The 15,542-nt window shown below is 44.9% G+C and overlaps 3 protein-coding genes across 3 annotated transcripts; 1 reads left to right on the top strand and 2 right to left on the bottom strand.

Moving 5' to 3' along the window:
• Nucleotides 1-5,853: 5,853 nt before the first annotated feature.
• Nucleotides 5,854-9,463, bottom strand: NCBP2 (nuclear cap binding protein subunit 2). The gene is made up of 4 exons (XM_057377859.1): nt 9,261-9,463; nt 9,002-9,183; nt 8,114-8,252; nt 5,854-7,533 (listed from the first exon to the last, which is right to left on the bottom strand). The coding sequence occupies exons 1-4, from the start codon at nt 9,339-9,341 to the stop codon at nt 7,462-7,464; spliced, it is 474 nt and encodes a 157-aa protein (XP_057233842.1). The 5' UTR covers nt 9,342-9,463; the 3' UTR covers nt 5,854-7,461.
• Nucleotides 9,464-9,566: 103 nt separating this feature from the next.
• On the top strand, nt 9,567-9,857 carry NCBP2AS2 (NCBP2 antisense 2 (head to head)). The gene has a single exon (XM_057377861.1). The coding sequence runs from the start codon at nt 9,589-9,591 to the stop codon at nt 9,841-9,843; it is 255 nt and encodes an 84-aa protein (XP_057233844.1). The 5' UTR covers nt 9,567-9,588; the 3' UTR covers nt 9,844-9,857.
• Nucleotides 9,858-11,897: 2,040 nt separating this feature from the next.
• PIGZ (phosphatidylinositol glycan anchor biosynthesis class Z) lies at nt 11,898-14,926 on the bottom strand. Its single transcript, XM_057377862.1, has 2 exons — nt 14,798-14,926; nt 11,898-14,364 (listed from the first exon to the last, which is right to left on the bottom strand). Exons 1-2 carry the CDS (start codon nt 14,919-14,921, stop codon nt 12,803-12,805), a joined length of 1,686 nt encoding a protein of 561 aa, XP_057233845.1. The 5' UTR covers nt 14,922-14,926; the 3' UTR covers nt 11,898-12,802.
• Nucleotides 14,927-15,542: the final 616 nt, after the last annotated feature.

Below are 15,542 nucleotides of genomic sequence, written 5' to 3'. Positions count from 1 at the left end.
AATGATAGGGAAAACCCTTATGTCAACACAGAACCTGGCTGATCTCCCTGCCACTGCTGAAAGYTCTGAACAGAGACTTCCACTGTCCATTGATGCTCTTGGAATTAACCCCATTTCTGGCAGGTCCTTAACTAATCCACTCAAAACAGCCCCAGAAATGCAACTTAGAGAAAATGGTTCTCCAAAGAAAATCATCAGATTCAAGAYCTGACAAAAACTCTATGTTCTCCCCTTTGGTCCCTTTTCAGTGGAAGAAAACAGGAAGACAGAGTCCAATTTAAAATTACACTTTCATTTACACGTGTAAGAAAAAGAAAGGCACATATCCACTAGCCCACTCCAATTAGCCCAGCAGCACTTGGATTAAATTATTCYTCACACATGTCTGATCCATCTGGTTTTGATAACTGGTGAAACTGAACCCACGTGTGAAAGTAGCATGTACCAGTAAAAAAGCTATATAATTCTGTTTTGCAATAGAAGTGCATGGAAGGATAATCAAAGTTACTAAAAATAGCACAGGAAGGAAGAGAACATACTGGCCAGAGCCAAACATGTCACAAAGGGCAAGAAAATAAATTTCTCGGAATATAAAATATTTTGGCTAACTTTAACTAAGTAATAACAACCACCCAGGGACTACCTTGACTGTAATTATCATTTGGGAAGATGTCACAGGCTTTCCACCAACTGCAATGTGAATCCTTGACGCTCAGTAGTATGGTGTAGTTGACAAGGTGGTGTTCAGCCCAAATTTCAGCCAGCTCGATGATCCTGGAGGTCTTTTCCAGCCTTAGTGATTCTATGATTTTATGATCCAATACCAGACAGGCACTTTGTAAGTCTGCAGACAAGCAAACACACAGCTGCAAGTGCAGTTGAGGCGTAGGTCACAGCACCCAGCAGCTCCAACAGCATTAGAGTTACCCCAGTTAATTTAAATGTGTGACTCTAAGGCAGAATATGGTACAYATTTGGTGGCTCTGACRTTCACAAATCAAGTCACAGCAAGGCAGTGATCTGCAGCTTTTCTGTGCCTTCTCCCCAGAAGTTCATATTTTGGCCTTAGCTTCCCATTAGGTCACCTTATGCTTTCCTCATTTTCAGCAGACAAATCTAGCTTTATCAATTAAATTCTCCCCAGAAGGCGCTCATTAGCAGTGCTCATCAAATTACACAGATGCAGAGAAGAGCAATCAAATGTGGTATTATCATCCATGCAGCTTGGAACATAAGCCAAAGAATATATGGGAGAAATCAAAGCAGGAAAGGACATTCTACTAGCAGGTAGGTTGCTAGTGCAGTGACACCGAAACAAAACATGGAGAGGAAGCAAAAGTTCATCAAGAAGTCACAATGCTTCAAATTCTAGCATCACTTTCAGAAAACATGGAAACTTCCCGTGCAAAACTGATTAATCTAATTTCAAATTACAGCAAATGAAACTCCATGTGAACACAAGAAAATGCCTTTTTATCACAGATGCCTAAACACYGGAACAGGTTGCCCAGAAATGTTGTGGAGTTCTCCCTCCTTGGAGATGTTGTTCAAAACTTGGCTGTACACAGCCCTGGGCAACCTGCTTTGTGCTTTGATCCTGTTAACATCTGCCTGATACAGATCACCCAAGGACTGAGATGAACAATTTCCGCTTTTCCCGTTTGATTTATACTGTACCTTTAATCAGACAAATAGAAAAGGAGCATTTTATTTTCTTGATTACAAGCCACATCAAAAAGATGCCATCTTTCTCATATTAAGCTATTGTTTAGTCAAACACATTCARATAGCCAATTCATTTCAGTGTTCCCAAACTCAAAWGGGATTAAGACCTGATGAAGTGCTTCAAAGACAACGTCCCTCTGCCAGGTCTCACAGGAGTTACACTCAAGATACCAAACCACTCACAGAGGAAATGTCCCTTCAGTACAGATCACAGCTGCAAAAGCCTTTAATGGAGGYAACTCTTAAAAATTCTTGATTCTTTAAAATATATAAAGGTAACTCACACAAAAAATTAAAAGAAATGCAGTAAGTCTCAACAGTTGTTGAGAGTTAAACATGAGCTTCTGGGGAAGGTACTTCCAAGTTGGCTCAAAATTGGATTAAACTGTCAAGCAACTGCTGACACATAATGATAGTTCAGAGAAGGCAACTTTTGCTCTTAATGATCCRGACACAACTGCCTCAAAAACTGTGCTAGAAATTAAACCTGTGCTTACAGTGCAGCCTGCTCTGAACTCTGCTCTGCTGACATATGGCCTCAGCATGCTTCCTGTCACTTTGAATTCTTCCAAGGACAGATGTGGGCTATGCATTGAAGCAGGTTGTCTCTGTGTTCCCTGCTGCACTCCGAACAGCTGCCTTACAGCTGCACACAGCATTTACTACAGGGGGARAGGAAACAGCCAAATGCTTTTGAGAATGGGACTGTGGCCCTGTCCTTTACAGGAAGGATGCCAGGCTACTTGCGGTAAACTTTGCAACCACAGAAAACAGATAATTTGCTATCAGGAAGTGAATATATACAGCTTAGCCAAGAAATAGGGAAATCTAGTCAAGCATCTAAACWTTTTTCTWCAAAACTTTAACAGCGGGCAAGCACTGAAATCTTTTCTTTCAGCATTTAGCAGRACACTTAAGATGTTTAACTGGAACTCTTGAAGAAAAGTATGAATCACACTGCTTTAATAAAATAAATCAACTTGTAAGTTCCTGGCTTCATGGGGAAAAATCAAATGTTCATGCTTCTTTTTAATACATTGATATATTAGGACATTATGGAAAACAAAAAAAAAAGGATAACAATTCAAGAATCTGTCATTCCCACAGATGCCTCTGTTGCAATTGCTGACATGAGAGAGGGAAGGCACTGAGCTCAGTTCCATATCACAGTGACCCASSAGTTCATGTCCAGAAGTGATTCAGCTCAGAGCATCTTTGTTCCTACCAGAGTAAGTCCATAACCTAATCAGCTTTCCACAAAAATCCAGATGCTGGTAAATTTTATAAATGTCAAGCAAAACTCAAAAGACAAATGTGCTATTACGCAGCACAGCAACGATGTAATTGCTGACATATGTTGCATCATCATCACTCATCAACTTAGTTCCTTTTCCCTTTGTAAATGTGCAAYATTCTCAGATTATAAAACTGCAAATACAGCAAGAAATGCAAAAACCTTTTCAGTTATAGGTTCATGTCCCTGTTCACAGGATGTGCTTTYTTTATAAAACAAAATAACCTCATGTAAGTGAAGTTTTAGAAATTCAAGTGCTCAGCACAATTAGCAAAAAATATTCTAATGTCACTCAAACCTAGAAATTGAGATCATTTTCTCTTAAAAAACCGTCCTCCATACCTGATAGCAAAAACTCTGTTCCCATTCTCTTCCTTGGCCTATACACAGTCATGCCAAGGTCTCTGAATTAATTCTTCACCCATCCTGGAGAAAATCAAAGGAAAAGTAGATCCTCCTTGTGGTATATTCAACTAACAAGCTCAGGCCTACTGAAATCAAGTTATTTCATTCAAAAACTGTGAATCCTGTAAAAAACATTGGAATTTCACAGAGGGGTTTCTCTTTAATTTTACACATAGCTTTTATTAATTCTTCAATGATTTTTTAAATGTGCCCAAAAATTGAATGAATAAAGGGTTCAAAAGAAACATTCATTTTGTACAGACTTTCAGGAAAAATTCTGACATTTTTCTCAACAAATGGAAATAATGTTCATGACCTGAGGGCTTTCTTTAAGGATCATAAATAGAACATTTCCTATTTGAATGGAACTAGAATTCCTAATGGCATAATGATGTTTTATACCTTCCCTCTTTCAATACCTATCTTTGAATCATGTCTGAAAAGCAACAATATAATCCTTACAAATGTGGAACACTTTTCCTCCACTTAAAAAGAAGGCTGAATAGAAAGTGATGCTTTACCTCTAGCTTTTGTCACCACTATTCCTCYGCAGTTTCAGTCTCACACGTCTCACTCTAAGTTATACTGACACTGATAGAAGTTCTCACAACACATGCAGCAATAAAAGATGTTTAAAAATAATGAATTATTTTTAAACATTAACACAAAATGCATTTTTATTATATGCTTTCTAAACTAGAAAATCCATTACACCTTAAAATTTTTTTAATTAAAACTTGTTTTTAAAAAAGCCCTATTACACTAGACTTACACTTGACTTTGTTCAGGTATTGTGTACTTGGAAATCACGAAAAAAGCTAATTTCCTAGGATTGTAATGATAGCTCTTAAAACTAAGAGAGGACTTCCTTGTTAAATTGCATAGTCCAGTATAAACTCCTGGCTAACACTGAAAAAGCAATTCTTGAGAGGCAATTCTGCATTTTATGTGAAGTAACATATTCACCTAAAATCTATTAAAATGCAAAATAYTAAAAACCTGAAATACAGATTCCAGTACACTGACATTAAGTCCAATCCAGACTAAATTTTGTGTGGACATACCTGTATACCCACAGAATGTATCAAAATCCCCTAGATTTAACAGTTGTGCTAAAGCTCCCTTCCTGAACAGAGCAGGCACCTGCCACAACCATTAAAAAAGGGAAAACCAGCCAGGCATGCAGAGAAAAGCACCCAAGCCTTCCCCACAGAAGGCAGCCACAGCACAGGCTCTGAAGCCTTCAGCAGCTGGAACAGGGATCCTCCTCCATGTGGGTCCGACACACCTCCAGTGCCACCCTCCAGTGAGAACACACTCCCTGCAGGGCTGCCCAGCCCCCTCCACAGAGCCCATCACAGCCCTGAGCATTTGAAAGCTTTGGTGCTTCCAGCATTCAGATTTGCATGGCATTTTCTCCTCTCTCAGGACAACTCTGTCTGGGAATAGTTAATYACCTTTAGGTTTGTCAGCAGTTGGAGCCCTGGCTCATTCCTTCCTTCTCAATTCCATATTGGCACCAAGGAGTGTGTGGTGCCTGCCCAGGTGTGCCCTGCKTAGGGAGAGCTCCAGCCTGCCAAGCACTGGGCCCAGAACAGCACCACTCCTTCACAGGCATCAAAGTGATTTTGTTTTCTAACAGGGAATGAGTCATTCTCATGCCTGTTTTTGTTCAATTAAACATCTTTAGGAGAAAATTTATTATCAAACACAGAATCAACACTGTATCCAGGGTCTGCTGATGAACATCACATTTCCAGTTCATGGAAACATATTCGTTCTCTTACTGGAGTAAATTAGAGGGGAGAAAAAAAAAACAACAAAACCCAAACCATGAGCCAGTCCTTTGCCAGCCTGCACAGCGTTTCAGTTCTACAGTGCTTGGTGGTGTGAGACATCCTCTAAATCAGCAACCTTGAGGCACTTCTAACTCTGCTGCTTCAAGGTACAGTAGAAGACAGTTTAGTCAGTCACCAGACACTTCTGTTTCAAGTACAATTCTAATCTGAAGAGTTTCTTCAAGAAATGCAGACATTGCCTTAGCTGCACTGTGAGATGAAATGCTTTCAGAACACATCGYTCCTTCCACAACAGCTCCTCAGCTGACAGAATCCTGGCACCCCCACTCACCCTGGAGCCAGACACGGCTTCTCACGACATCTTGTGGCAGCAGGACCGGCTGACAGGAGTTTTGTTTTCAAAAAAGCAATTTAGGATGTGAAACAGTGATATTCCAGAAAATCAAACACGCAACAAAAAGCACCTTCTTATAATCAACTAATCTGGACAGAGGAGCACTGAAAATCCAGTCAAAGGAAAGGAATATTCATCTCAACAGACATTAAAACAAAGGATGTGGCCAGGAGTCTGAATACAGTTCCTTTCTTTCACTGATTTTGTTCCAACAAAAAAAAGGTAACAAACCATTTTGATATTGCAGCTTTATTTAAAAGAAAGTGTCTTTAGAATTTTTGGTAACACATTTTCCATACAAAATCAATACAATGAAAAATAAACTTCAACAGTGTTTTAGAGCAGATTACAGGCTGTAAACTCATAGTCAAATGTACTATATTGGAAAAAGTAACTTTGTTCAAAGTCTTGTTTGCAGACYAGCACCAAATGATCCCACAATTCTAGTTTACGCTACATGCCAAAAAACCTCAAARTTCACCCAAAAYCACACTTCCTAAGTAAGCACTTGTTGAATCTCACTGGTTTTCCAATCCACAGTAACAGCTGTGAGTAACTGTACACAAGAAACACATCAAGAGCTCCTACAATACCTTCAGTGAGAAAGAATCAACTTTTACCTATCTTTAAGGGTTTTTAAGGAGCCACGGACAACATGGTATTTGGACAWAACTTTTTGAATTGCCATTTACATGGAACTCAGAAGATCATGAAGAAATTCCAAAGCCCTTTAACAGTTCYTTTTAAAGTATTTCATTTTAACAGGCCAAATTCACTGATCTTGGGATCACATTTTTAAGCTTATGTGAGCAATACACCAAAATCCCAACCTATCAACAAGCAGTAGGAATAGCATCCAGTGGGGAAAGAACCAAAACACAAGCTATGCAATCCTGAAATTCTTTTACCATTCTTATCACATGCTCAGTAGAAAGCAAGAATCTTCCCAAAACTCTTTTGTCTCTAYTTTTGTCTGAAATCAATTTTCTCAAACAGAAAATCTATTTTTGGAATAAACTTTCTCATTATACACCCAGTTCCTCAAACATCGAATTTTGGGGGTACCGTAGCTTCATRCAACACTTACAGACACAGGGAAGATATTGCCCGCAAATATTAAGGCTTCAAAGAGCTACCAGATAGAGCAAAACACTAAAACTGTGAAATAAGAGGTATTGTAATTCTTACATTTGYTCTTCTCTGTCATGCAATCACATTATACTTTGTATAATGTAAGACTGCAGGGGTCTGTTTCTTGCCTTCTACTAGGCTGCTTCCCACTTCATGATTCCTAAACTCAATCTGATTTGTTTAATTATGAGTGTTCATGTAAATGTTCTAGAACAGCACCAGTGAAAAAGGATGCTAATCCAGTAACCCCAGAAAATCTGCAACTTAAAAGTCTTCCCTAGAAATTGAAAAATTTCCCTAGAAATTCGACTTCCTTTTCYGGCTCTTTGCCTTTGGCTTTCATCTGTGAAACATGCACCAATCATCCTTTATCACTGCTCTCCACCCTGTGATACCAATGTAAACAAAACCCAGTGGTAGAATAATCAAGTTTTGCCAGAGGAAAAAAAAGCACCATATTACATCTTTGTTCCTTTCAGTAAGTTATAGCAGCATTTAGAGACCAAAGCCTCAAGCATTCTAATGCTTAAAGCCTTGCTCCCAGGTCCTCTGCAAAGCTTTGGTTCCTGGTTTTAAAAACAGAAGAGGTATTGAACATAGGATGTGCTCACAGGAACATGAATAGGAGTTTCTGTGAATTTGTGTGCAACAGACCTACTTAGTGTCTGGTGATGTTTACAATGCATATTTGGTTCTCTTGTGAGGCTGAGGAGTCACTGGCATTGAACAGTTTTGCCGTAGCCACCTCTTCCAGCATCATAGTCTTGCCGATACTCATCTCGGACCTTGCAAAAAGGGAGAAAGGGAAGTCCGGTAAAGACAAGGCAAAGACAAGGAAAAACAATTTCCCAGAAACTTACACTATTAGAATACAGTCATACTGACATCACAACATGTAAGAGGCTGCAGAGAGCTGACTGACTAAACAGAAGGCAAAGTGTATCATGCAGAAGCCCAGAACAGCATAAAMCAACTTCCTCTTTAATTGCTACTGGAGGATTCTTTAATCAACAAAGTACAGGCAAGGATGGCTGGCCTTGTGTTTTGGCAGTACATGCCACTGCCACCTGCTCCATTTTGGGTAAGCCTACTGCTGTCCTGTGTGCTCCTGACAGCCCTTTACATTTTCTGGGCTTACTTATGAGCATTATCTCCCCATGCAGCCAAGACATGTTTCTGCAAGTACCTTCAGTCAAACAGACAAAAGAGTTATTTATTCTTAGTGGATTACACTATCATTGATTAGATGTCTTTCAGTGTTATCTTAAACAATGACTTCYAAGTTGCTCTTTCTGAAATTGTTTTGTGTTCATTCAAAACCAAAGTCACCAGTCCTTTAAAACCCAAGGCTGTACAATAACCTACCTGTCCCCCTGATCTTCCACGGCCATACTGCCTACCCTCYTTAAATCCTGCATCCCAGTCTGTCCTTATGATCCTGTCATCAAGTCTGGTTCCATTGATGTATCGCATTGCATTTTCAGCATCTCCTCTGGCATAATACCTTACGAATAGGTTAATGAAAAAAATGGATCTTTTTTCATCACATGTGTTTTCATCACATGGAAAAAACAACAATATCAAATGGGCTACAAAACCAAGTCATTGCTTGAACCAGGTTCCTGCTCAGTTACTTCTAAAAGCAACCACTTTTACGAAGCTACACCAGCTGAGAAAATTACTAATGAAATAGAGGAACGTTCAAGAATTCAAGATGTCAACCATTCTGACATTTAACAGCACATAGCTCTATTGCTAAACAGTGAGATGTCCCAGGCATGGTCTGTTCATGCTACAAACTTTCTYCATTCTGATGAGCTCACTTGAACCAGCAACAGAATGATACTCAGAGACGTGCAGGTAATGAAGTCACATAACAGGAATGAAAGATGCCAACAGAAACTTTACATGTATGTCTGTACAAAAAGAAAGGCCTTTTTACCCGGCCAAGGAGAATATGAATTCACTGCAGAGGACAACTACCTAAGAGATGTCTACATTAAAGCATCACAGTGAAAGCAACCCATTAACCCCGCTGACATRCAGCGTATGTTCGAATCACAGAATCAAGATAGGAAAAGACCTGTAAGATCATCAAGTCCAACCGTAAGCCCAGCACTGCCCTCTCTCGCCAGGGTCGCCCATAGACACTTTAGCAAACAATATTATCCTCAGAGAACTCTCCTGTGACTCAGAGCCTGCAGAGCAGGTCACCCACACCCTGACCACTCCTGCCGCCTCGCATAAGGATACTCCACGAAGCAGAAGCCGCAGGCGGTTTTCTTCACTTTGTCCAGCCCCATGATGACCTTCTTGATGTCGCCGCTCTTGCCGAAGAGCTCGTGGATCTGCTCCTCCGTGGTGTAGAAGGAGAGGTTCCCCACGTAGAGCGTGCAGCTTTTCCTCAGCAGCCGCTCCTGGTCGTACCGCGTTCCCTGGGCCGCAAGAACACAGCGTTACCCCCAGCCCGGCCCGGCCGGACCCCGCGGCGCCCAACCCTGCCGCAGCTCACCCGGAAATGCTGGTCCCGGTACTGGCTGAGTTCGGCGTAGGAGTCGCTGCGCAGGATACTCAGGGTCCCGCCGGAGCTCATAGCGACGCTGCCCGTCCCGGCCGAGGCCAGCCCAACCCAGCAGAGCCCCGCTCGTTCCTCCCGGGCCCAGAACGGACCGACACCGCCCGACACCGCCCGGCCCCGCCGCCCCACGGCGCCTTCCCGCGCCCCGCGCACGCGCCCTGCCCCTCCACACCCGCGGCCAATGGCGCGGCGGTGCGCGGCTCTCGCGAGCGCGGCGGGGCGGGGCGGGGCGGGGGCGCCACCTCTCGCGGGAGCGGCGGCCATGGCGCTGCTGCGGGCGCTGCTGCTGCTGCTCTCCAGCCCGCGGCTCGTGGAGCGCCTCTCGGAGTCGCGGCCCATCCGCGCCGCCGCTCGGGTCACTGCCGCCGCCCTCACCCGCGGCCAGCGCGACCTGGCCCCGCGCCTGCTTCGCCTGCGCGACGCCTTCCTCGCCGAGCTCAAGGACGGCGCCCGAGCGCGGGGGTGGCCGTGGCCGCGCGGGCCGGGCCGCGGAGGCCGTCCCGGGTCAGCGCCGTGATCACCGATTCGAGCGGGGGGAGTCAGCCGCGGACAGCGCCGGGGAGGAGATGGGAGCCGCCGCCGCTTCCCTGCGCCGAGCGCACCAGCACACGGAGCGCGTTGGAGCCGGCGGGTGAATGGGCCCGGGCTGGTGACAGCGGGGCCCCGGTAGCCGCTCCGGACCCCAGCGGCGCCCGGGCTGTAGATGGCGAGCAGCGGACTGGACGGTGCGTTYCATATCGCATGGCCTGGAGCGACTCCTCGCGAAAGCAGGAACACGGGAAGCTGYTCCTCATCGGTGTGATGGATTTCCATTTCAAAGCCAATATACGCTTTCCACGGTTGTCAGGAACAAAYAGACTCACGTTATAATCATCCGCAGAAGATGTGAATCTTGTCGCTGTGAAGATTGTCACTTTAAGTGCTTGATAAACTTGAAATAAAATCACAATTCTCATGGGAGTACCTGTAACAATGCCTATCTATACAGCAGTAGTACTCTATATTTGATACAATTTTGCTACAAAAAAGGCTTGAAGTGTTGATGATGGTTAGGATAATAGACGGGAAGGTAAATGAGATTCAGTAGCTGTACTAAAAGCACACCTCAAGTCTATCATAGCAAGAAAGGTTTGCAGGGAAAAAAATGACCAATAAAGCAACTCTAAATTAAATGGAAAAAAAAAAAAGTTTATAATGGAAAAGGATGCACTCATCATGTGTGATGCACTGGGCAGGTTTGCTTAAGATGCTGTATCTTGATGACCTCTATGACACTAAAGCAGTTAACCYTCCTTCAGAGCATGTTTCACTCTTTGATCCAGCTGAGTAGAGACTCAGTTAAGTGGGGAGGATCACTTCCATTCCTTGTATCATCCCAGGTGAGAAGAACCTCCTGTGTTGTCTTGACATACAGTTTCCAGCATTGCTGGTAGAATGACACCTTCACCAACAAAGACAGATGTGCATGGATGGAGAAATTGCATGTACAGGGTAAACTACAAAGGCCTGGCTGGGGATAGAAAAGCAGTATATTGACAATCTGAGCTCATATTTGTAGTGCAGGTTCTCTTGCTGGCTCCCTGMAGGTTACCTGTGCAGTGGTGGTGAAGTTATCATCCCATGGGAATGGTGCTTCATTACGCCCCTGAAGAGTTTCAATGTCTACCACTCAGACTGCTGCCAGAATTCATAAGTTGTATGAAAATACCTTTCAAGATTTAAGTTGTTTAAGAAAGCTGAAAATGAGAAGCAGGACATGGAGTACCAGCTGTGGCACAATTGTTATTCTAGTGTAAGACAGCAAAAAGGAAATTAACTTGGAAAATACATTTGTTGTCACAATGCTTGCACAACTACTKAACAATACATTGTGAGTCACYAGTACAAACAGACAGGCACCTCTTCTCCCCCTGCCTCCCCCCAAACACACATATTTAATTTACAGGCAGGTCAGCMATGAGGAGTGAAGGCTGTGGGATGAACATACAGGGAATGCAACACAAAATGCTTTACAAAGAACAAGAGCTATGGTCCCTAAACATCTAGGTCATACCTATAGCTTGGAAAATACAGGCAAATGCTTAACACGTTCATTTTTCCAAGCCTCTCTTTAGAGCCTGGCATCAACCTATATTATTCTTGTCTCTGTTGAAAACTTGTCTCTGAAGACCTTATATAAGGTTGTGTGGGTGAAGAACTGCCAAAAGCATTACCACCTTTGTGAGCAGAAATAATTTAAGTGTCAGATTCGTTTCATAGAGAGAGGCTTGATCTACAATGCATGTGCCAATTCAGGATGTTTTGGATCCTGAAGTTCTTGTAGGCAAAACAAAGATTGTAGGCCATGCTGTGCTATTGAGCATATACAYCACTGTCAGCTGAAGTCCAGTTGTTGGTATCCAGTTTAAAATGAGACTGCACTCCAGTGGAGAGCCTGGATATGACCTGTCATTCCCACTGAGCTGATTTAATGGGGAGCAGTTACTGCAAGGGGAGGGGGCGCAGGGGATGCAGCTCCTCCCTCGGTGSTGCCCCCACTCCACAGCAGCAGAACTGGGGGATATTTGACCCTGTGGCGAGCCCATTAATTGAACCTTTGACACAAAGGACCAAATCCCTCCGAGTTACCCACTTCCTGTCTGCGCAGCTCCTCAATCCAGCTCCTGCAGGACCTGCTGTGTTCTCTGTCGGGGTGACAGTAATGACAGAGCAGTGACAGCTGAGACATGTGGTGGGAGCATTCGAGGGAAGGAGTGCCCRAGCTGCAGCTGCAGAACACTGGACACGCTTAATGCCATCACAGCACTGCCCTCCCAAGCTGCTGGGGGCGGTACGTGGCGAGCACGCTGACAAGGATGGAACTGTGGCAAGAGAGGCTAAACAGGCAAAGCTTGGATTTTAGGATTTAGCACAAGTACTTAGGCTGAAGCATCWTCCATGTTCTAAATCAGATTCTGCCAGATCAGTGCTGGGATTTTTCAAGACGGACCCACCCAAGGCAGTGGTACAGTGCTGGTGCCTGTACTCTAGTGCAGTATGGTCTAATGAATTTTTAAGAACATAAAAGCTTACTGAATCAGACCAGCTTTGTAACCTTTCTTCAGAGGCTGAGTTAATGCCTATTATCAGTAAACACCCCAAACCCTGTCAGAGATTATAAGAGCTTTTAAAAATAAATCTCACATGGAAATAGCTAAGCTTCARTCACAGTTTTGGTAGGCTCTGATGTCATCCTCTCTCATCAGGAAAATTACAGAAGTTCATATGAAACACCACAGGGCTGAGTAAGTAAAATTTCAAGCAGGTTCTATCCAGAACTGGCTACACTAAGAGCATGAGGAACGGGAATAAAGAGACATGGGAGAGCTCCCAGTGCCACTGCCAGTGCTGAAAGGGGAATGTGTGAAGAGGAAGGYCTCACAGCACCTTCAGACAGCACCCAAATGAAGTACAAAACTAAAACATTGTTCTAAAAGCTACAGGCTCTGATGATCTCTCTCTAGCTCAAGGATGTAAAGKCCTAATTGACTTCTCCAATTTCCACTGGATAGGATGGGTATTTCTGGTGGGTCCTCCATTGATAAATGTGGAAATATCAAAGTCTCATTCTTCAGTGAGACACCACATTTTGTAATTGTGGCTCTGACTGTACCAGGGATTATAATAAAGATGTGACAGTCACTGCAGGTAAAATTGCTTGCTTGCTGTTCTACTGTCCGGCAGAGGGTTTCTTCTCCAGACCCAGCCATGTCGATGACTTCCACATGCATTTCTGTCTTCTTGATATTAAGCAGAGACCTTGGAGGCATGTAGGTGTGAGCAAAGAGTAGTGTGTAGTGCCTTGGATGGCTTGTGGACGCTGGGGAATGGATGAGTTGCTCCAAATGAAACAAACAGGGAATCAGCCCTCCCTGRTGTAAGCACCCGAACAGAAGTGCCCCCAGAAGATTGAAGAGAACAATGAGGAATTTCCATTTCACAGTTCTGTTCGGTGACGCGCTGAACAGGACCAATGGCAGGATGAGAGGAATGAGAAATCGAGGCTCCTGGTGACTGAATAGGGAGAGAAATGCCAAAGGAACAAAATAAAACAGCAGCAATGTTGAACTGCCCTCAGAATGCACCAACAGTGCAGGCAGCCCATGGTAACACCATCTGACCTGCATTAATTGATGGACATATTTCTTTAGCATTCTAAAGCCAGCACTAACGGCCATAATATGTAAGATYCCAAACAGCATTACTCCATTGACTGTAAAATGTGTAACTCGTGGGTGACTTCCATGCAGTGCAAGATTATGAGGATTAAGATTATAGCTGAGAAAATTGAAGGGGGTTACTATCATTTTCTCATGTAATTGAGATATTACATCAATTAGGCTGCTCTGGTTAGTGCTGTAGAGGTTGTCTAAGCTCACAGAAGTAAAATAGAAAGTGTCAGCAGTTATGAAGACAATAGCAGTAAAACATGCRCATAGGATAAGCTTCAAAAAGTGGTTTATGAGAGTTTTAATGCTCTTTTGAGAGTCAACTATTAAACTGGCCCAGTAAAGCAGGGGCATTAGAGCAAATGCCAGAAAGGTTGGCCTGTTGAAAAACCCAGCAGTTGTTATGACACCTATGAGAGAGCTGCTTGTAGGCTCTGCTGAGCTGCCACTGGACTTTGTTGAAGAAACCAGTACCATGAGAAGAGCAAAGAGRAGTCCTTCAAGCGTGTTGGTAAACGTTCTTGTATAAAACACCAGAGTGACGTATGATCCAGCAAGAAGTACCAGCGCTTTCCACGGATCTGCTCCCCAGAAAGGGGCTAATCGATAAACACTATAGTCGAGTATGAAAGAAAAGATTGTAAAGAGCAGGCGAGGAGATACAAGAAGAGTGTAGCTGTTGATGCAACTTGAACATATGTCCAACTGCTGCAAAGACTTGATCACCCAGTAMGTAACTCCTGATGTCATTAATGGGAAAACAACTGTTCTGCAAGGAGAGCTGGAAAGGAACTCCCATGGATAATAGACCTGTAGGTTTAAAATATCTCCTACAAAGGAAGAAAAAAATACATACATAGAAAATATATTTTATTCAATAATTCAGTATTAGGGATGCTACTTGGTATAAGAGGCATCACAATATCGAGCAGCTTCTAAACTTTTGAGACTGGTGTCAACCTTGACACGATTTTTAGGAGTTCTAGGAGTGTGCCATTCGTTTTCACAAAGCATCAAGAAGCCTGTCACGGTCCCGTGGTTCGAGGCGCCACCGGCTGTGGACAGCACAGAGCAGGAACCCACCCACCCGGCGAGCCCTGCGGATCCGCTCCTGCCCGGCTTGCGGGACTCGCGGTGTCCCCGAGCGGGATCCCTCTGGAACACCCGCCTGGCCGCCGATGCGGGACACCATGCCCGTGCCCGCGCCCCTTCGCGTCGCCTCCAGCTCGCGGGGGTCAGCCCCGTCCCGGCCGCACGCCTCACCTGCCATCACCTCGGGTGCCTGGAAGAACTCATCGGGGTGCAGGTAGCCGCTCTGCGGCAGGAGGCACCAGCCCGCCCGCAGCGCCGCCAGCAGCGCCCACAGCGCCCGCGCCACCATGGCCATGGCGGCCCCGGCCCCTCACGCTGCACCGCCAGGGGGCGCGCGGCCCGCGGCTGAGGCGCCGCAGCGGGAGCCCGGCGCGCATGCGCAGCGCCCCCCGGGCTGAGGGGCGAATGCCGGATCAATGGGGCTGGAACGGAGCGCGGATCAGCGGGTTCCACCCGGCCCGACACCGCCGTGTCAGCCTGTCACGGAGCGCCACAGCCAGGCTCTTCTTAAATACCTCCAYGGACAGTGACTCCACCACCTCCCGGGCAGCCCATTCCAATGGGTAATCACCCTTTCTGTGAGATCCTCCAACCTGAACTGCCCCTGGCAGAGTTTTAAGAGTTCTATGAATACGTTYTCTCATCCTGGCACTGCCTGGGAGAAGAGCCCGACCTCCACCAGGTTACACCCTCCTGTCAAGGAGTTTTAGAGCGGGATATGGTTTTAGAGCCATATCCTCCTGGAGCCTCCTCCAGGCTAAATAGCTCCACCTTCCTCAGCCGCTCCTAATGGGACTTGTGCTCCAAACCCTTCTCTGGGTACATCCCAGCACCCCAATTTCCTTCCAGAACTGAGGGGCCCAAAAGTGGACACAGCACTCAAGGCGTGGCCTCACCATTGCCAAGTGCAGGGGGA

Source organism: Malurus melanocephalus, unplaced genomic scaffold (genome assembly GCF_030028575.1).
Source record: "Malurus melanocephalus ecotype Western Australia unplaced genomic scaffold, MMel_1.1 scaffold_328, whole genome shotgun sequence".
Lineage (NCBI taxonomy): Eukaryota > Metazoa > Chordata > Aves > Passeriformes > Maluridae > Malurus > Malurus melanocephalus.
Note: the sequence above shows the minus strand (reverse complement) of the source record. Positions and strands in the feature narration are given on the sequence as shown.

Bases quoted from the DNA above. Each gene is read 5' to 3' on its own strand.
- NCBP2AS2 (XM_057377861.1), top strand. From the start codon at position 9,589: ATGGCGCTGCTGCGGGCGCTGCTGCTGCTGCTCTCCAGCCCGCGGCTC.